Source organism: Ranitomeya imitator, chromosome 2 (assembly GCF_032444005.1).
Source record: "Ranitomeya imitator isolate aRanImi1 chromosome 2, aRanImi1.pri, whole genome shotgun sequence".
Classification (NCBI taxonomy): Eukaryota; Metazoa; Chordata; class Amphibia; order Anura; family Dendrobatidae; genus Ranitomeya; species Ranitomeya imitator.
Genome location: NC_091283.1, coordinates 27,755,465 through 27,777,672, shown reverse-complemented (window position 1 = coordinate 27,777,672; position 22,208 = coordinate 27,755,465). Strand labels below are relative to the sequence as shown.

Genomic DNA, 22,208 nt, shown 5'->3' with positions numbered 1-22,208 from the left:
TATGTCACGAAAAAACAATCTCAGAACCGCTAGGATCCATTGAAGCGTTCCTGAGTTATTACCTCATAAAGGGACACTGGTCAGAATTGCAAAAAACGGCAAGGTCTTTAAGGTCAAAATAGGCTGGGTCATGAAGGGGTTAAAGTCTCAGGAAATGTTAAAAAATAAAAAGTTTATGTAAAAATGTGATTTACTAATAAAAAGCAGTTAGAACTCGCACCACGTTACTCGCACTGCCCCTTCTATACACGATCCTTATTTATCTCACATGGAGAATATTAAAAAAATAATTTTCTTCCCAATATTACACTAAAAAAAATACATTATAAAACGAAAAAAATTAATTTGATGCATACAAATTAAAACGGCTCTGGTCATGAAGTGGAGGAGAAAAAAAATGGCGCAGAGCTGCACAATGGCGCCCAGCAGTGCCGTAATTCCGCACACGAGGTGACTGGAGCCTCCCGCCTAACGTGCAGCCGTTATATACACCCTGACCACGCCCTCCGCAGTGGGCGTGCCTTTACGTTGTCACACTGGAGCAGCCACGCCCCGCCGCGCGCTCTTCTAGCTTTGAACCTCGCCGGCTCCGCCCCCTGCTGTGTGTGTCGCGTCATGGCGTCTCTGGATCTTTCCGGAAACGGAAATGACTCTCGTGACGTCATTGACATTACAGGAGGCCGGAAGTGGCGGGAGAAGTCGCTGAGCGGTAATACGGCGAGCGGGGACGTGTCATTGTTGTGTTTGCGGGGTGTTGCGGCCTCCGCCGCCGCTATGGCCGAGTTTCTCCCACACCCGTGGGGCGCAGTGAGTGTACTCGGGGTCCGGGGAGCGCCCGTTATCCCTCAGTGCCGTGTGTAGTTACTGGTGTCGCCTCCTGCCCGTCCGCCGGGGGCGCTGCTGAGCCGGCTGTGTCCTGTGCTCCCTATAGGGCTCCATGGCTGTGGAGGTGACTGGGGTCTGTGCAGGGTCCTCCAGGAGCTGCTGCTGCACCTCATTGTCCCCAGCTGGAGCTCTGCACTGCTCTGCCGGCACAGATGCTCCTTTGTTATCAGGTTATCCTATAAGTGACATCCAATATGGCCGCCACCTCTGCTCCCCGGTGGTCAGCCCTCTGTATGGGGGTCAGATATTCCCGCCTCACACACTTATATTGTATCCACGCGGTAACCGTCTGTAGATGCCGTCCTACGGATGCGCCATAAGTGTACCCGATGGGAGGACGTCTATAGGGGGTCCGTCCCATACCGCCACGTTATACCCTACACATAGGGTAGGGGCATCTTAGGCTACGGTCACATTTGCGTTGTTGGGCGCAGCGTCAGGGACGCAACCCACAACGCAGCGTTTTGTGACGCATGCGTTGTCATAAGATAGTAAAGATCAGGAAATTCAGCGCAGGGAAAACGCTACAAGTAGCGTCGTCTGCGCCCTGTCTTGTGCGTCAAAATGACGCATGCGTTGTAAAATGTATTACAACGCATACCGGCGCATGTCCATGCTCCCCCCATGTTAAAGATAGGGACGCATGCGTCAGTATCCGTCTACGACGCTGCGCCAAACAACGCAAATGTGAACGTAGCCTTACTGATCACTGGGACCCCGGGGATCCTGAGATCAGGGCCCAGTGATCAGCGGTGCACGGCCTGCAGCCATTGTCTTATCTCAAAGAACGAAACTGACTCTCGCCTCCTTGAAAAAATGCAGAGGTTTCTGTGGCCGCATTGCTACGGCATGCAAGCTAAGAGATACAGCCCTGCTAATGTGTATGTGGCTATACATCAGCTGTGATCTGCGTCACTGCTCTGTAGGCGATACTTGTAACAGTGAGGTACGTGACTAGAGGTGAGCGAATATGTTGGGATCGGTCCCCGAATCTGAATTTGCTATGTTGTTACCCTATTTGTGCCGAATTTGTTTGATGATCGGTTCCGAACATGTTCGGTCATTTCTACTCCCATTGACTCCTATGACATTCGGCTGTATTTTGGTGAATATTGCATAATCAATATTTGCCGCCGATCATAATCTGAATCGATTTTTGAAAAATTCGCTCAACTCTATACGTGACGCACTGTCTGATCCATCGGCATGGGCCGGTCTGCCAGCAATAAGGCGATGGCAGTGTATTTGCTGCAGAAAATCATTTGTAGAATCCGCATAAAAATTGCCTAATAAGATACGACACAATGTGAGAGAATGAGGCACTAAATAAGTATTGCAGGAATTAATTTGCATTTTATACATTATGAAACAACTTTTACTGTGGCTGAGTTTTCCCTTTAAAAGGAATCTGTCACCCCCTGGACAATTTTAATCTATTACTATGGGCATATAGGTAATAGAATGGTTAAACCAGTCTGGCCTGTATGCCTCGTAGCTGTGGTGTAGATCTTAAGAAATCCATTTGATATATGCTAATTATTTCTTCGGAGCATGCGGTGCCTGGAAGAAACCATTGCCTCCTGACTTCGTTATAATGGATCTCCGTCACACTAACCTGTTCGGCGCTGTAGTCCCGCACATGCTCTGTGCATGAACACTGTCCACCCTCCTTTGGTCAGTGTCTGCGGTGAGTAGCTGCGCAGTAGCAGAGACTCGCCTGCGCAGAAGTTCCATGTAGATACTGCCCATAGATCAAAATCGTCCAGGGGTGACTGATTCCTATTAAACTCCATTCACTTAGAGCAGTGGTCCCCAACTCCAGGCCTCGAGGGCCGCCAACAGTGCAGGTTTTCAGGATTTCCTTAGTATTGCACAGGGGTTGGAATCATCACCTGTGCAGATGATCACATTACCACCGATGCAATACTAAAGAAATCCTGAAAACCTGCACTGTTGGCGGCCCTCGAGGCCTGGAGTTGGGGACCCCTGACTTAAAGCACCAAAGGTAAAGGGAAAAAAATCTGTTGATGCCGCCAACGTTCACGGTGGTTTCCGTTCACTGCAGTGTAAAGGCTTCTTAGCTAATTTCTTAAGGAAGTCTCAGTTTAAACTCTTCTCCATGGAAAGCTGAGTGGAGAAATGATGGATACCCGCTGAGAATTGTGCACGGTCAGTGGGTATCATGCAAATGTCCTGAGAATTCAAGGTTATTTGTTAAATCTGCAAAGGAGAAATTCTATGAAGGTAACAAGTTGAAATAGTACATTAACCATTGCTTACATTTTTACTCTGGTCCCTGGTGGTCTGGCACCAGTCACATCACTTCGGCAGGGATGCCAGGACAATTAGAATGAAAGTAAAGGTGTATTTTATTATCCTTATATTTCTAGTAGTGGGCAACATGCAGAAACCCGCAGATTGCACGGACACAATTGGAGTTCAAATAAACCCCTTGTGTGTTTTACGGTGGTGTCAGTCTACTGGTGCCCGTCTGAAAAGACCTACACCGTCAAAAAAAAAAGCTAAAGTCAATTTAAAGTCCTTTTGGCTCATTGCGTCCCATTGGTTTTGCCCAAACCCGTTTTTTCAGGGGTTCAGATGAAACCACCGTACACACTTCATACACGTAGACTGAACAAGGCCTTATTACTGCTTTATCTTTGACAGGTCACCGTCGGTCGTCAGTTGGCAAGTCCTGCCATGTTTACACCGTCACAGCCTTGAGTTCCTGAAAGAGAAAAATGTCAAAAGTGAAGGAAATCATCATACTAGATGACGATGAAGAGGAAAAACCACCACGTCCCTCAAAAGCCACAGCAAGTCCACGCAATCCATCTAAGGAAACCAATGGAAAGACGGAAAAAAGCTGCAGCAGCGCCACGAGTAAGGCGGAGGTGATCATTGCCCAAAACAAGACTCTGTTTAATGAGGTGAGGACATGTCCTATTTATTCTAATACGTTCCTTACCCTTATATTCTATTGCACTTTTTGTTATTGCTCTTCTGTCACCATTTTTTTACTATGTTGTAAGTTGATCTTTGAGAGTAGGTCCAATACTTTAAAATTGAGCTTCTGTTCCCTTCTGTTGGTGTCACATCAGATTGTCACAGTAGGGATGTCGCGTCATGTGATTGCAGCCACCATTAGTGGTCTGGTGTCGTCTCTATGGACAGGACAAGACTGCGACATAGCCACGTTATATGGGGACTGCTAATCTTACAACACAGGAGGGGGGGGGGGGGGAAGGGGGTGCTGGTGACCCCAGTATTTTTGGAGTCGTCTTTTATAAATGGAATCTATGTTGTTAGTTTTTCACGTCAGCGTCTTAATCTGGGTTACATCTTTCTTTTTCAGTTTATTGAATTCTGCTCAAATTTGACTTCGGATCACCCGGAGGTTATCTCGTTTCTTCAGGGAAGATACTCCAAGGCCAATCCATCCTATCTGACTTCGGTGGAGTTCAGAAACACCCTGGGCCGTTGTCTCACTCGAGTGCAAGCCAAGCGCTCCAAAGTCTTTGTTTACATCAACGAACTGTGCACCTCGCTCAAAGCAAACTCCCAAAAGCGCAAGGTCGTCCTGCAGACACAAGCCATCCAGCGTCCCGCCGCGGTGCAAGCAGAAACGCCAACAGAAATCGAGGAGGAGGGTGAAGCCGGGAGCGTGGCCGAAAAGAAAACCGGCTCCAAGCGTCAGATTCGCTACCTGGAGAATCTGCTGAGAATTTACTCCCTGGAAATAAAAAAGCTGCAGGAGAAAGAGCTGAGCCTGGACGAGCTTGAAGATGAGGACTCGTCCTACATCCAGGAGTCCAGGCTCAAGCGCAAATTGCTGCGGATATTTGATAAACTGTGTGACCTAAAAGACTGCTCGAGTCTGACCGGCCGCGTCATCGAGCAGAGGATTCTGTACAGGGGCACCCGGTACCCAGAAGTCAACCGGCGCCTGGAAAAGTTCATCAATAGTAGCAGAGACCTCTTCCCTGATTATGGGGATGTGATTCAGGTGGTTGAGCGAGCGAATGAGAAGCATAACTTAGGACTGTCACGTAAGCAGATGCAAAGCATGGCCCAAGATGCCTTCCGAGAACTTGGTAATAAGCTGCAAGACAGGAGACATTTGGATATGATTTACAACTTTGGATGCCACCTGACTGACCCCTACAAGAGCGGTGAGTAGACAGCCGCAGCCGTATTAGTTGATTTTTGTGTGGTTGTTTTATCTGTTTTTTTTCTTGGTTACTTTCGGACTTGTATCTCAGATCATTTGTGAAGTGAATGTGTCTTGTGTGTCATAAAATATCATCTACATCGTCTCTGGTGCTTTGTTGACCCTGTAGCTCTCCAGGGAGCTCCAAGTAGGGGTAGAGCATTTAGTTTTCAACCACTTATCCAAAGACAATGACATTTATGTCCTTTCCTTAGGATGGTGGGGAGGGGTCATAAATTCGGCAACCTGCCAATTGCCTGTGTAACCGCTTCTTGGCATAGTACTTGCATTTCCTATGCAGGTGCATGGAGCAGACTCGTGCTCAGGCCATGTCATATACGGCAGGTGCCAGCTGCGTGATGCTCCATTAGAAACTTTGATCACTGCTGCTTAAAGGGGTCGTCCCAAACCAAAGTAAAATTAGATCCTCAATGTTGTCTTAAAATATGTTATTGAAATGATTGATTATGTTAACTAAAAGTCCCCTGTCTGCTCTATCTTCCAGCTTTATTTTTTTTCCATTCCAATTGACGTTTCATTTGAGACGCCCCAGTGCATGGTGGGATACTCAAATCAGAATGTCCACAGTGGGTTCGGGCTGTGGTCACAGGCACAGTCTTTTTCCCCACCCTGAAACAAAGGGTTATATGTGTCTGTTTTAGAGGTTGGACTAGTCCAGGCTGTACTGTATTGCGCTTGTGTTGGTTGCTAATTCTGACACATGCTCAGAACGAGCTCTTTATTCCTTTGATGGCACAGTGACAGTGCGCTCCCTCATCAGCTCTAATGAGAAGTAACAAGAGAGTGCACTGTCAGTGCGCATTGTAAGCAGAGAACGTGGAGAGCACAGACCAGTTCCAAAAATTGATGTCACTTTTGGGGTCCTCTGAAATGGACGTTACTGATGCTTCGTGGCGGGGTGGGGAAAGTGACTGGCATTGACCACAGCCCTTTACCAATAATGACGTCCCTTTACAACAAAAATCACAACGGAAGTAAAAAAAAAAATAGCAGAATGGAAGCGGTAAGGAATTAATTAAAGCACATTATAAGTGTGAGTAAATTATTATACTGAATTATTATACTGAATTGGTGGACATCTAGGAATAATTTTAACTGTGGATTCAGATTTCCCATTTAACACTTTAAATGATGCTGCCAGCAGCATTTAACTGGTGAGATCTGGGATGGGGGTCCATTCCAATTCTTCACCCACCCATCCCCCACCTCGACATAAGGGGGGACAATGGGTTGCCATGGCACCCGTTGGCTTACTAAAGACTCTGGTCTCCATCTTTGTTCTATGAAGCCTGTGACTGCACCTTCCCTAAAAAATCCAATCGAAACAGTCAGTCCACCAAAACGCTACCAATAAAAACTACAGCTCTCTATGCGAAAAGAACACTATACAAGTCCATCAGCAAAAAAATGAGCGCTCTTTGAAAATGGTGACAAATCAATTTATTTATTTATCTTAAACAAAATTCTGAATTTCGTTTTTGAAAAGGAGAAAAAAAATAGCAAAAATTCAGTGAAGAAGGAATGAATGTGATGTCAGTGCGTGCCTCCACTAGTTTCCTCCTCCCAGATACAGACCTGTGCCTCTTATTAGTGCCTGTACCTGGTAGGTGGTGACGGGCACAGTCGTCTGCCAACACTTACTAAATAAACAACTAACAACATGGAAAGCAAAGTCCAAGCTTTCATTATTTGGATTCCAGTTACCTGAATAAAGTGGATGAATCTACTCCGAGGGTCCGGTTTGACTGCGTAAAAAAAAAAAAATTATCCTCCCCAATGGAATGGTATGCTTAAAGGGGTATTTCAATTCCATCTCTAAGATTTTATCCCAATATGTAGTAGGAATAATATTATATAATAATAATTTTTATTTATATAGCGCCAACATATTCCGCAGCGCTTTACAAATTATAGAGGGGACTTGCACAGACAATAGACATTACAGCATAACAGAAATACAGTTCAAAACAGATACCAGGAGGAATGAGGGCCCTGCTCGCAAGCTACAAACTATGAGGAAAAGGGGAGACACGAGAGGTGGATGGTAACAATTGCTTTAGTTATTCGGACCGGCCATAGTGTAAGGATCGGGTGTTCATGTAAAGCTGCATGAACCAGTTAATTGCCTAAGTATGTAGCAGTAACGACACAGAGGGCTAATAACTGCATAAGCGTATGGGAACATAATGCGAGGAACCTGATTGTTTTTTTTTTTAAATAGGCCACACAGGGATCGTTAGGTTAATGCATTGAGGCGGTAGGCCAGTCTGAACAAATGAGTTTTTAGGGTACGCTTAAAACTGTGGGGATTGGGGATTAATCGTATTAACCTAGGTAGTGCATTCCAAAGAATCGGCGCAGCACGTGTAAAGTCTTGGAGATGGGAGTGGGAGGTTCTGATTATTGAGGATGCTAACCTGAGGTCATTAGCGGAGCGGAGGGCACGGGTAGGGTGGTAGACTGAGACCAGAGAGGAGATGTAGGGTGGTGCTGAGCCATGGAGTGCTTTGTGGATGAGGGTAGTAGTTTTGTATTGGATTCTGGAGTGGATGGGTAGCCAGTGTAATGACTGGCACAGGGTAGAGGCATCGGTGTAACGGTTGGTGAGGAATATGATCCTGGCAGCAGCATTCAGGACAGATTGGAGCGGGGAAAGTTTGGTAAGAGGGAGGCCGATTAGTAGAGAGTTACAATAGTCCAGACGAGAATGAATAAGTGAAACAGTAAGAGTTTTTGCAGAGTCGAAAGCAAGAAAAGGGCGAATTCTAGAAATGTTTTTGAGATGCAGGTAAGAAGAGCGAGCCAGTGATCGGATGTGGGGGGTGAATGAAAGGTCAGAATCAAGGATGACCCCAAGGCAGCGGGCATGTTGCTTTGGAGTAATGGTGGAACCGCACACGGAGATGGCAATGTCAGGCAAAGGTAGGTTAGTAGAGGGAGAGAATACGAGGAGTTCAGTTTTTGACAGGTTTAGTTTCAGATAGAGGGAGGACATGTTAGAGATAGCGGTAAGACAATCACTGGTGTTTTCTAAAAAGGTCGGCGTGACAACAGGAGAAGAGGTGTATAATTGGGTGTCTTCAGCATAGAGATGGTACTGGAAACCAAATCTACTGATTGTTTGTCCAATAGGGGCAGTATACAACGAGAAGAGTAGGGGGCCTAGGACTGATCCTTGAGAAACCCCAACAGTAAGGGGAAGGTGAGAGGAGGAAGAACCAGCAAAACATACAGTGAAGGATCGGTCAGAGAGATAGGAGGAGAACCAAGAGAGAACGGTGTCCTTGAGGCCGATGGAGCGGAGCATAGTGAGGAGGAGCTGATGATCCACAATATCGAATGCTGCAGAGAGATCCAAGAGAATTAGCATGGAGTAGTGACCATTAGATTTAGCTGTTAGTAGGTCATTAGAGACTTTAGTGAGGGCAGTTTCAGTAGAGTGTAAAGAGCGGAAGCCAGATTGAAGAGGGTCGAGAAGAGAGTTATCTGAGAGATAGCGGGTAAGACTGGAGTGGACCAGGCGTTCGAGGAGTTTAGAGATGAAGGGAAGATTAGAGACAGGTCTATAATTAGCGGCACAGTTTTGATCGAGGGATGGTTTTTTAAGTAATGGATGTATGATGGCATGCTTAAATGAGGAGGGAAAAATACCGGAAGTGAGGGAAAGGTTGAATATTTTTGTTAGGTGAGAGGTGACAGCTGGGGAAAGGGACTGGAGGAGATGTGACGGAATGGGGTCACTGGTGCAAGTGGTCGGGCGAGAAGATGCAAGGAGCCTGCTTACTCCTTCTTCTGTAACTGCTTCAAAGTCAGAGAGTGAACTAGATGCAGTGGGGGAGAGAGGACAGTGCATGGTATGAAGAGATTGGGAGATGATTTCCTGTCGAATGTGGTCAATTTTTTCTTTGAAGTAATTGGCCAGATCGTCAGCACGGAGATCCGTGGTTGGGGCCTGCTCTCTTGGATTGAGTAGGGACTGGAACGTGTCAAAGAGACGTTTAGGGTTATTGGACAGGGAGGTGATGAGGGTGTTGAAGTAGGTTTGTTTGGAGAGGTGAAGGGCAGAATTGTATGTCTTTAGCATGAACTTATAATGGATGAAATCTTTGGGTAGATTAGATTTTCTCCACAGACGTTCTGCGCACCTGGAGCACCGCTGCAGGAAACGTGTTTGCAGCGTGTGCCACAGTTGTTGCCGTCTGTGCCGAGTTGTTTTATGTATAGGAGGAGCAGCTTCATCCAGAGCACTTTGCAGGGTTTCATTGTAATGCTTCAGAGCAGAATCAGGACATGAGATGGAGAAGATTGGGGCCAATGAGGACTGCAAGTTCTTCATAAGTTTCTGGGTGTTAATGGCCTGTATGTTTCTATAAGTGTGGAAAGTGGGGGTGACCTGAGCGGGATGGCAGTTCTTGATAGAGAATGAAAGAAGGTTGTGGTCAGAGAGTGGGAGAGGGGAGTTTGTGAAATCATCCACTGAGCAAAGCCGGGAGAAGACCAAGTCAAGGGAGTTTCCATCTTCATGTGTTGGAGAGTAAAGGTACCTTCACACATAACGATATCGTTAACGATATCGTTGCTATTTGTGACGTAGCAACGATATCGTTAATGAAATCGTTATGTGTGACAGCGACCAACGATCAGGCCCCTGCTGGGAGATCGTTGGTCGCTGAATAAAGTCCAGAACTTTATTTCGTCGCTGGACTCCTGCTGACATCGCTGGATCGGCGTGTGTGACACCGATCCAGCGATGTCTTCACTGGTAACCAGGGTAAACATCGGGTAACTAAGCGCAGGGCCGCGCTTAGTAACCCGATGTTTACCCTGGTTACCATACTAAAAGTAAAAACAAACAAACACTACATACTTACCTACCACTGTCTGTCCTCCAGCGCTGTGCTCTGCTCTCCTCCTGTACTGTCTGTGAGCCGGAAAGCAGAGCGGTGACGTCACCGCTCTGCTTTCCGGCTCCCAGACAGTACAGGAGGAGAGCAGAGAAGCAGAGCGCAGCGCTGGAGGACAGACGGCTGTAGGTAAGTATGTAGTGTTTGTTTTTTTTTACTTTTAGGATGGTAACCAGGGTAAACATCGGGTTACTAAGCGCGGCCCTGCGCTTAGTTACCCGATGTTTACCCTGGTTACTGGCATCGTTGGTCGCTGGAGAGCGGTCTGTGTGACAGCTCTCCAGCGACCAAACAGCGACGCTGCAGCGATCCGAATCGTTGTCGGTATCGCTGCAGCGTCGCTAAATGTGAAGGGGCCTTTAGTATGCTGCGAGAGGCCGAAAGAGGAGGATAGAGATAAAAGGTGAGAAGCAGATGGGGAGAGGCAATAGGGATGTTGAAATCACCCATGATAAGGGTGGGGGTGTCACAGGAGAGAAAGTGTGGAAGCCAGGTGGCAAAGTGATCCAGGAACTGATGAGAGGGGCCGGGAGGACGATACACCACCGCCACTCGCATGGAGAAGGGGACGTAGAGTCTGACCACATGGACCTCAAAGGAAGGGAAGACAAGTGAGGGTACTTGGGGGATAACTTGGAAAGTACATTTGGGTGAAAGGAGCAGACCAACACCTCCACCTGCTCTGTTGTCCGATCTTGGGGTATGAGAAAAATGTAGTTCACCATATGAAAGAGCAGCAGCAGCGGTGGTGTCTGACTGCTGGATCCAGGTTTCAGTAAGAGCCAGGAGATTAAGAGAATTAGAAAGGAAGAAGTCCTGAATGAAGGAGAGTTTATTACACACAGAGCGAGAATTCCAAAGGGCACAATTCAAAGAGACAGAAGGCATGCATGGAATATTAATACGATTAGAGGGGTTTCTGGGTGTAGCAATTGGGAGGTTTGACTGGCTATAACATGGGGGGCCGGGGTTTGGAGAGATGTCTCCAGCGACTAGGAGAAGGAGGATCGAAAGAGTGAGCAGATGGTTAAGTGATTTGTGAGAGCGTCTCTTGTGTTGGATGGTGGGACTGAATGGATCTGTGCTGTTAAGCAATGTGAACAGAGCATGAGTGCTATACATAGAAGAGGCAAGGACAGAGGGGCCGATATGGATGGAGTGCAAAGAGTTAATGCGCGGGCGGTGAATGTGAGTGAATGCAGCAGCCAGGATATAGATTATACAAATAAATATGGTGAGTATTTGTTCTGTTTCAAGGGAATAGTGAATATATTTAGTTTTTCTTACCTGTCTCCTGCCCCGTCTAACTGCCATGTTATAACTGCCGAGTACTTAGAAAAAAAGTACTTTGAATAAAAATACACGAATACTAGTGCACGAATGCACCCCTGCACGTTATAGTGCTTTGAAAAAGCACTATCTTGTAATCCGATCGTAGTTAACTTCTTTCTTATTATTATTATTCAGTCCGCAATTAATGCGGCCCAAACCGCTGCACGCACAGACTCCAGTGAGGCGTCATTTCGAAGCCAGCGTCCATGAGAGGTGTGCTAACTATGTTTCGTGTCGATCGGATTTGTAGTTGTGGCGCAATTTGCGTTTGAAAATTTTTTTCCCCTCATTGGAATGCATTGCCTCAATGTATTTATGTATTTCAATAGGGAAATTTTCCCATAGGGTATAATGGCTGATTTCTGAGGCAATTTCAAAATAACTGCCAACTGCCACCTGGCTGATTAGCTCATTGCTATGTGCAGTCAGACCCAGTTACTATGCCAACGCCTACGAACTCTACATGACCCCACCAGGACACAGTTTTGCCAGATAATATCAGCTCTTAAAGTGACAGCACAGCACAATTCCAAAGCACTATCCTGTAGTCTTATTATTGCCCCGCCCCCCAATTCGGACCCCGAGGGGCCTCGCCAACCAATTCGGACCCCCGAGGGGCCCTGCCCACGTTTTCTGAAGATCAAAATAAAATGTGCCCTAGGAGGCGCAAGTGGCCTCAGCAGGTCCCCAGGGGGTTAAGCTCAACCCTGAGGGACTACAACTACCAAACCAGTGCCTGAGGGGCACCCAAGTGTGAAAGTCTTGCAGGGGCAGCCTGGGCACCATTCCAAAGCACTATCTGTAGTTCCTTCAGGAAATACCCATCTAGTATTATTATCAAATGCCTCCAGCTAGAAATGTGGTATAGCTCTTCTGATTTGCTATGTTGCTTACCCCATGTGCATTTCAGTAGCTTAGGTATCCAGGATTACGAACACTAGCGGCTAACTGTCACTATATAAGTGGTTGTAATCATGGATACCTAAGCTACTGCAATGCCCTGCACATGGGGTAAGCAACATAGCTAATCAGAAGAACTATAATACACTTCTAATTGGAGGGATTTCCTGTTATTAATATTATTACACCATTGGGATAGGATCTTGGAGATGGGAATCCCCCTTTAATGTCTGATCTTGACCGTGCCCTTATGTCATATGCCTGGTAGCTGGTGACTTTGCTTGTGAAGCTTTTTCTGTTTTGTTTGTAAGAAATCCCGTTAGTGGCCGGGGCAGAAAGCAGATTGCTATTTTAGTAGGTGTGAACGTCTCATTAACCCTTAGCACGTGTTTTCCAGTGAATGATCCCGCTCAGCAGGACCTGAGCTTGTCACGACGTCTGCGCGAAAACCGCAATACGGCACTGAATAGCCTTGATACCATCATCAAGAAGTATGCTCAACTGCAGGATGACAGCGAGGAGGACACCAGGAGGAAGACGAGACGGGTAGGTGCAATGGCAGAAACCACATAGATCGGGAGCGGAGGAAGACTGCGCATACAGCTCATCATGGGCTGATAAAGGCCTTCCTGACAGTTTTCACAATTATCCTGCCCAGAGAAATGAGATATTTGGTAGAGATGATGTGAAGACTTCCAAATAGTATTTGGAAAAATGTCCAACAGCATCGTAAGCTGCAAGAGAAAGTGTACTGGTAACACGGAAATTGTGCAGAGGTGGTGTCGGCCACTGAAAGCTTACCTTGCGAATATAAAGGTACCGTCACACTGAACAATATCGTTAACAATATCGTTGCTTTTTGTGACGTAGCAACTATATCGTTAACTAAATCGTTGTGTGACAGCGACCAACGATCAGGCCCCTGCTGGGAGATCGTTGGTCGCTGGGGAAAGTCCAGCACTTTATTTTGTCGCTGGATCTCCCGCTGACATCGCTGAATCGGCGTGTGTGACGCCGATTCAGCGATGTCGTCACTGGTAACCAGGGTAAATATCGGGTTACTAAGCGCAGGACCGCACTTAGTAAGCCGATGTTTACTCTGGTTACCGTTGCAAATGTAAAAAAACAAACACTACATACTTACATTCCCGGTGTCTGGTCATGTCCCTCGCCTTCAGCTTCCCGCACTGACTGGTGAGCGCCAGTCAGTGCTGGAAGCTGAAGGCGAGGGACCTGACCAGACACCGGAATGTAAGTATGTAGTGTTTGTTTTTTTTTTACATTTACAACGGTAACCAGGGTAAACATCGGGTTACTAAGCGCGGCCCTGCGCTTAGTAACCCGATGTTTACCCTGGTTACCCGGGGACTTCGGGATCGTTGGTCGCTGGAGAGCTGTCTGTGTGACAGCTCTCCAGCGACCAAACAGCGACGCTGCAGCGATCGACATCGTTGTCTGTATCGCTGCAGCGTCGCTTAGTGTGACGGTACCTTTAGACTTCCTACCTCTGATTTTCTCAGCTGTCATGCCTTCTGTTGTCACCTCCACCTCTTGTTAGAAGCAGCCTCTGCTGTTTCAGTGTCTGCTTAGGTGTCTGTTTCCTTACACCATGGTGGATCATTTTGGATGACGGCCGCCAGTCTCAGTTGCATGGAGTATTAGGCCCGACACTGATAGATCGCTTCTTGTATAATTCTTGCTTGCAGAGGTGCTTTGTCCTGGAGTAACATCTCTTCTCTTAATGACAGACATCTGGAAAGCATACACAGTCGTCAACACAGTCGTCATCGGGGGAATCAGAGGAAGACGTTGAATCAGAAAACTCTGAAACAGACATTGAGGAAGAGCTGAAGCACAGTAAAGAAAGTCCAGATAGTGAGGAGGGAGAGAACGAGGAAGGTGAGGTGGGGTCTGGCCCAAATACCTCTCACGGCCTCTGCCATGTAATGGACCTAGGTGACTTAGAGCCACAGCTTCTTCCAGACGACCCCTTTTCATTTGCCCTGTTAGGCAGATATGTAGTGGAAAAGCTGTAGCAAATATACATTGGCTAATTTGGCACCAAATGACTTGGATTCTGCTGCATAAATTCTGCAGGTTGAAAATTTGCTCTTTCTATTACACATGGTAAAATACAAAGCAAAAACTGATCAGATGTCAAATCTTCAGCACTGGTCAATTTATGCTGAAGCTTTTCTCTACAGTATCTTGATGAGATTTTCCACATGTGATCTCCAGTGCCAGTACTGTAATATAGTCCCGCATATACAGTGTGAACGTACCCCTAGTGTGCTGTATGCCCTCTAAATGCGAAGACATGTATGAGCGGCCCAGCTTTCTTTAACAAAGCAATAAATAATAAAGCTTTTCCTCTAAAGCCGGACCCTCGCGTTGTGCAGATAAAGGCCAGCATAACGTACAAAAGGCTCCTTAGGATGAAAAATAGGATAAGGCTTCATACATATCATATGACAGCTGTGCTCGGTCCTACCACATTGCACAGGATTACTGTAGTGATATGTGACCTTGAGGCGTTGCTCTAATCTTATTTTGCATTCCTGTCTTTTCCATTTAGAAGAAGTTGCTGCCGACCAAGAAAATGAGGCTGATCAAAAGATGGATATGGCATCTGACGGGGAAAAAGAAAAGGAAGACGGTGGAGAAGCAACAGAACAGGATTCATCCCCTGCTTCCTCTACATCACTCGATAAAGACTCTTCAAACACCACCCTGGAGTCAGAGGTGGAAGCACAACTCTCGGGTTCCTCTGGTCTTCCAAGTAACGGCAGTCCTGCTAAAGCCAAGTCTGACGATGAACAGAATGAGGAGCCGGAGGTCTGCGACACCCCCACAAATTCCGAAGAGCAAACAGAGGAGAATCAAGACGACACTGTCTTGAGACAAAGTCCCGAGATTAATGAATTTGAGGAAACGGAGGATCTGCTGTTGAATTGCGAGTCCTCTCCTGACAACACAGTGAATGAAGAAAATCATAAAAACACAGAAAAGTATTTGCTACCAGATATGACGGTGTCCTTGATGGTGAAAGACAAGGATGACTTGGAAGGAGATGGTAAAGACGTCACAGAACCGGAAGATGATCCTTCACCTGAGGCAAGTGATGCAGAGATGTATAGCGAGCCGCCTCCATCTCCTGTTGGCCAAGAAGAAAGCTGCCCTGATGGAAATACAGAAGAGCCTTCTGCGTCAAGAAGGACGAGTATAGACAGTGATGCTGCAAGCACGAAAGAGGAGACAATCTGTATAGAAAATGCAGGAAATCATGACCATGAAGACGACGATTCCGTGGTTGACGCTGCAGCCAGCAGGGATCGGACACCTTCAGATAGTCCTATCAGGGAAGACGAGGTAACCCTTACCAAAGTCCACTCAGCGGCAACAGCCCCGGACGACTGTGAAAACAAGACAGACTGTGACTTGTCACCACTGCGCAGTAGGAATGGAGTACACATGGCCACACCAGTGCGGAAAACATCATTGCATCGCCTGAAACTTAGAAAGATCAACTCCTCTCTTATTAAAGACTCTTGTAAGCCTTCAGATCAAGAGGAAGACCGTTCTCCGCCTCGCCGAAAACGGAAAGACATGTCGCCAGAGAACTGGACTAACCATAATGGGCTGAGCATATTCAACGGAAAGGAACGCACCGAAGATCACAAAGAGAAGAGCAGCAAAAGAATAAAGCTAGACCAGTAAGACATGAGGCAGGGGCAGGGATTGGAAAAGGATGAACCAGTGAGACTTGGGACGGGGGCAGGGATGGGAAAAGGATGAACCAGTGAGACATGGGAAGGGGACAGGGATGGGAGAAGGATGAACCAGTGAGACATGGGAAGGGGGCAGGGATGGGAGAAGGATGAACCAGTGAGACATGGGACGGGGGCAGGGATGGGAGGAGGATGAACCAGTGAGACATGGGAAGGGGCAGGGATGGGAAAACGATGAACCAGTGAGACATGGGATGGGAGGAGGGTGAACCAGTGAGACATGGGAAGGGGCAGGGATGGGAAAAGGATGAACCAGTGAGACATGGGAAGGGGCAGGGATGGGAAAACGATGAACCAATGAGACATGGGATGGGAGGAGGATGAACCAGTGAGACATAGGAAGGGGCAGGGATGGAAAAACGATGAACCAGAAGAACATGGGATGGGAGAAGGATGAACCAGTGAGACATGGGAAGGAGCAGGGATGGGAAAACGATGAACCAGTGAGACATGGGACGGGGGCAGGGATGGGAAAAGGATGAACCAGTGAGACATGGGAAGGGAGCAGGGATAGGAAAGGGATGAACCAGTGAGACATGGGAAGGGGGCAGGGATGGGAGAAGGATGAACCAGTGAGACATGAGAAGGGGCAGGGATGGGAAAACGATGAACCAGTGAGACATGGGATGGGAGGAGGATGAACCAGTGAGACATGGGAAGGGGCAGGGATGGGAAAACGATGAACCAGTGAGACATGGGATGGGAGGAGGGTGAACCAGTGAGACATGGGAAGGGGCAGGGATGGGAGAAGGATGAACCAGTGAGACATGGGAAGGGGGCAGGGATGGGAGAAGGATGAACCAGTGAGACATGGGACGGGGGCAGGGATGGGAGAAGGATGAACCAGTGAGACATGGGAAGGGGCAGGGATGGGAAAACGATGAACCAGTGAGACATGGGATGGGAGGAGGGTGAACCAGTGAGACATGGGAAGGGGCAGGGATGGGAAAAGGATGAACCAGTGAGACATGGGAAGGGGCAGGGATGGGAAAACGATGAACCAATGAGACATGGGATGGGAGGAGGATGAACCAGTGAGACATAGGAAGGGGCAGGGATGGAAAAACGATGAACCAGAAGAACATGGGATGGGAGAAGGATGAACCAGTGAGACATGGGAAGGAGCAGGGATGGGAAAACGATGAACCAGTGAGACATGGGACAGGGGCAGGGATGGGAAAAGGATGAACCAGTGAGACATGGGAAGGGAGCAGGGATAGGAAAGGGATGAACCAGTGAGACATGGGAAGGGGGCAGGGATGGGAGAAGGATGAACCAGTGAGACATGAGAAGGGGCAGGGATGGGAAAACGATGAACCAGTGAGACATGGGATGGGAGGAGGATGAACCAGTGAGACATAGGAAGGGGCAGGGATGGAAAAACGATGAACCAGAAGAACATGGGATGGGAGAAGGATGAACCAGTGAGACATTGGAAGGAGCAGGGATGGGAAAAGGATGAACCAGTGAGACATGGGAAGGGAGCAGGGATAGGAAAGGGATGAACCAGTGAGACATTGGAAGGGGGCAAGGATGGGAAAGGGATGAACCAGTGAGACATTGGAAGGGGGCAAGGATGGGAAAGGGATGAACCAGTGAGACATTGGAAGGGGCAGGGATGGGAAAGGGATGAACCAGTGAGACATGGGAAGGGAGCAGGGATGGGAGAAGGATGAACCAGTGAGACATGGGACGGGGACAGGGATGGGAAAAGGATGAACCAGTGCGACATGGGATAGGGGCAGGGATGGGAGAAGGATGAACCAGTGAGACAAGGGATGGGAGAAGGATGAACCAGTGAGACATGGGACGGGGGCAGGGATGGGAAAAGGATGAACCATGGTGGGCTAAGATGTAAAGGGGGACATACAGGAACATGGCTCCTATCACAGGTTGTGTCTGGCATTGCATCGGCACTTGGCTGTAAGGCCATATACATCCCGGGGGGCAGCTCAGATTAGTCAGACCAAGGGTAATAAGCGAGGGTTCACATGGTGTAAGATCAGATACTTCAGTTGCTAGTGTCTGTTTTATTAGAGAAGTGAATACATACCCGTGTGTGCAGCTTGTTGGATCAGATATTTGGGAAATAGGATCACGTCTTCTGCCATAATTGCTGACTGATGTCTGGATATCCAGCCTCTTGATGTCAGTAACATCTCCTGCAATTTGTGTTCCTGATCTTATTCTGCTCTTCACTAGTGATGAGCGAGTATACTCGTTACTCGGGTGGTCTCAGAGTATTTTGGCATGCTCGGAAATTTAGTTTTCGTCTGCGCAGCTGCATGATTTGCGGCTGCTAGACAGGCTGAATACATATGGGAATTCCCTAACAAACAGGCAATCCCCACATGTATTCAGGCTGTCTAGCATTGCAAATCATGCAGCTGCGGAGATGAAAACTAAATCTCTGAGCACGCAAAAAAAACTCATGCTCAGAAAACCCGAGTAACGAGTATACTCGCTCATCACTACTCCTGACCCAACAGTGAGGTCACATAACTGTCCAGTTTGGTGGTGGCTGTAAGAATTGGTGTTTATTTTTATCTCCATTTTTATCTACCTTGTTAGGCATTTGTGAGCATTTGCCAGACCTGGTGTATCTGGACATTCATTGTGTCTATAAAAAGTGTGGGGGATGGGTAGTAAATAATTTGGCAATACACAAAACACCAATGTCATAAGGATTTCTCAGTAAGTTCTTGGCGGCACGGAGACATTTGCTACCAGATGTAATGTGTTGTCTCTAATACTACAATACTCTGTGAAGCCTACAGGTGCATTTACATTAACAGATCTGCAGCGTTAAATGTTTAGACAGTCCGTGCTAAAAGGCGTTATCTGCTCCTGGATGTCCCCAGTTTAATTTAATTAATTCAGAGCCTCCATTATAATACCGGCAGTCCATAGTTCCCTCCTGCAGCCGCGCCGTCCCAGCAATGTCTGCACCGGTGTTCTCGGGGTGGGACGTGACTTGTCACGTGTCGGCTGCAGCCTTTACCGTTTCGTCACAATGGCCGTCTACCCGCACAGACTATTGGTGAGCTGCAGTCTCTACAGTCTGCACATGACACAAGTCGCGTCACTGGGAACAACCGTGCCGCTGCTGGAGGGTATACACTAATTATGTGTTAATTGCGGTCCAGACTTCATTATGTTGGGGTGTCCAGTATTGGGAAACCCCTTTAACGTTGTACATAAAACGATCAGTAATAAATGGTCCAGTGCACACAGGCTGCCATTGTTCTCACACTTCTTACACCGAACGATGCGCTGCCAAGAGCGATAATCATCTGAGCAGCACGAAAGGTCATTTCACCTGACGAACAAATGTTTTGCTCATTCACGGCAGCTTGTTTGCACGGCACAATTATCAGGAAACCTTTTTTTTTTTACCTTTGTGTAAATACCCCTTTAGGACAGATCATTGTTGGACCACAGAATGGCCACAAGTAAGTGACACACAGCTGGAATCAGGGTCTCTGCTCCTACATTACCCTGCGTTCAGATTAGGTGACAGGTACCCTTTAGTAATATGCCTAGAGCATCACGACTGGTAGGTGAAGGCTGCATAAAGACGAGCCGTTCAGTCACCACTTATGTGGGTTTTTCCTGAGTGTATTCTGTGCCTGTACACGAGTCATGTAGCAATATCCGGCCACTCACCAGGAGCCATTGACTCTGATGAGAAGGGATATATGTTGAGGAGTAAGTTTTCTTGCACCAGTTTTAATTCCAGCATATTAATACAATTCTTGTGCTCGGCAGCTCTTACACGTCGCTCTCCAGCTCTTCTGACGTTGACAGTATCACTGAGGACGAGGACACTCCGGGCCTGATGATGACCTGCAGCAGTCCGGTGGATACGCCAACCAAGCCGACCAAGAAGGTGAGGGATCCGGCCACACCGAGCCAACCATGAGTTGTATCATTCTGCTTCCTCTAACGTGACATTTTCCCCTCTCCTCCCATCTGTTATACTGCGGCTCCATCTTTGGTTTCTTCTGCTTTCTCTTCCAGTCTCATGTCTCCACGCAGTGTGACCCGGATGAAGTGATTGTCCTCTCTGATTGACGTCTTTGTACAATAAATGGACGGCGCAGGTTTTTGGGACCACGGGGGACTATGTGGTGTGTTGTGTCTGTATATTAGGAGAATAGCAGCACCTGAATGCTAACAATATGGATGAGGAGGACATGTTGGGGTTCGGTGTGGCTGACGGGAGGTACACGCTTCCTATTGTAGGTAGTTATTAGGACTGGGAGCTCAGGGTACGTCCTGGATGTCTGGAGGAGTCCATATGGGTGTTGGCGGAAGGCTCTCTGGGTGAGATTGTATTAATTTTTGAGTGGATCTGACACTTGAATATTTTAATTATCTCCCTGGGGGGTTTTGGATATCTTCTCCCATATATACCTTCTTTATTTTTGTTTTGTAAAAACAACTTTGAGATTAAATTTTTGTTATATTATGTACAATGTGCCTCTCGTTTCTATATCCTCGTCAGACGTCTCCGTGCCTCATGCTCACGTAAACCTTCACTAGCCTGAGTAACACTAGTTTTACTATTCATCTGTAAAAGGCTCAGCTCACGCCACGTCTTGAGCGCCCGGTCGGACATGTATAAATGGAAGATGGTGACGCCATGGCCTTATGTCAGAGTTCACGATTGTCTTATATACAGAAGCTGTGAAATGCCTGGCCAATGTCTGCGCGATAAACCCTGCGAGTGCTGTACCGAAAATGCCAAATGTAGCCACAAAATGCTGATGACAACCTTTATAGTGCACAAGTCCATAGGAAATAAAGCCATCCTCTGCAGCACACGAGCTAGCGAGCCGGGCCGTAGGAAGGAAATACTCCAATTACTACAGCGTCTGCGGTAGAGCTCGGCACATTTGCAAAGAGATTACATTTTTATTTACTTTTTTCCCTCTCTATAAACAATTTTTTTTAATTTTTTTAATAAAGTTCTGATAAGTGTAAAATTATCAAAAGAACACGAGCACTGTCCTCCCCTCCTGGACACGCCTGTGTTATCACTTCCCCGGACTCCTGCCATTTTCACTTGTGACCATCACAGAAAGCACCACGGGTGGAGACTCAAAATGTTTAGATATTTGTTGCTTGACGTGCGCCACTAGGGAAAAAAAAGATAATATTGCGGAGCACACACAGAAAATTAATAAAAGTCCGGCTCTAGTGTAGTGTATACGCTGCTGACGTGTGGTGCACGGAGACCTGGTCACAGCCGTCTTCTGTAGGGAACCGTGGCATCCATGTAATAAAACATAGCGACTCGCGTTACCGCTGCTCATGGCACAATGGCTTCCGGTGCACAGAACAGCTTCTCCTGCGGCTTCTCCTTGAGGACCGTCCTGTGCACACTGCTGTGCCAGTCATTAGATATAGAGTGTATGACATGTCATATCTCCGACAGACAGCAGCCACATGGTGTCCATTATCTGTCAGAGCAGACGCACGAGGATTAGCGGTTAGCATTGGAAATATATGCAGCACGGTGGCTCAGTGGTTAGCACTGGAAATATGCGCAGCTCAGTGGTTAGCACTGGAAATATATGCAGCTCAGTGGTTAGCACTGGAAATATGCGCAGCTCAGTGGTTAGCACTGGAAATATATGCAGCACTGGAAATATACGCAGCTCAGTGGTTAGCACTGGAAATATGCGCAGCTCAGTGGTTAGCACTGGAAATATACGCAGCTCAGTGGTTAGCACTGTAAATGTGCGCAGCTTAGTGTTTTAGCACTGGAAATATACGTAGCTCAGTGGTTAGCACTGGAAATATACGCAGCTCAGTGGTTAGCACTGGAAATATACGTAGCTCAGTGGTTAGCACTGGAAATATATGCAGCTCAGTGGTTAGCACTGGAAATATACGTAGCTCAGTGGTTAGCACTGGAAATATATGCAGCTCAGTGGTTAGCACTGGAAATATACGTAGCTCAGTGGTTAGCACTGGAAATATATGCAGCTCAGTGGTTAGCACTGGAAATATACGTAGCTCAGTGGTTAGCACTGGAAATATATGCAGCTCAGTGGTTAGCACTGGAAATATACGCAGCTCAGTGGTTAGCACTGGAAATATATGCAGCTCAGTGGTTAGCACTGTTGCTTTGCAGCGCTGGGGTCCTGGGTTCAAATCCCA

General features: G+C 47.3%; 1 protein-coding gene across 3 annotated transcripts; it reads left to right on the top strand.

The window, feature by feature from the left end:
• Positions 1 to 648: 648 nt before the first annotated feature.
• DAXX (death domain associated protein) lies at positions 649 to 20,518 on the top strand. 3 transcript variants are annotated; one of them, XM_069746294.1, is made up of 8 exons: positions 649 to 709; positions 3,553 to 3,815; positions 4,241 to 5,057; positions 12,650 to 12,798; positions 14,001 to 14,151; positions 14,831 to 15,965; positions 19,809 to 19,929; positions 20,061 to 20,518. In XM_069746294.1, the coding sequence occupies exons 2-8, from the start codon at positions 3,627 to 3,629 to the stop codon at positions 20,112 to 20,114; spliced, it is 2,616 nt and encodes an 871-aa protein (XP_069602395.1). In that variant the 5' UTR covers positions 649 to 709; positions 3,553 to 3,626; the 3' UTR covers positions 20,115 to 20,518. The 3 variants fall into 3 exon arrangements, with proteins under 3 accessions (XP_069602395.1, XP_069602393.1, XP_069602394.1); XM_069746292.1 differs by having other exon boundaries at positions 14,828 to 15,965; XM_069746293.1 differs by having other exon boundaries at positions 670 to 807; positions 14,828 to 15,965.
• The last annotated feature ends 1,690 nt before the right edge of the window (positions 20,519 to 22,208 follow it).

Coding starts and splice junctions, on each gene's coding strand:
- DAXX (XM_069746292.1), top strand. CDS start 3,627: ATGTCAAAAGTGAAGGAAATCATCATACTAGATGACGATGAAGAGGAA. Junction 3,816..4,240: donor ACAAGACTCTGTTTAATGAG/GTGAGGACATGT, acceptor TTTCTTTTTCAG/TTTATTGAATTCTGCTCAAA. Junction 19,930..20,060: donor CAACCAAGCCGACCAAGAAG/GTGAGGGATCCG, acceptor TTTCTCTTCCAG/TCTCATGTCTCCACGCAGTG.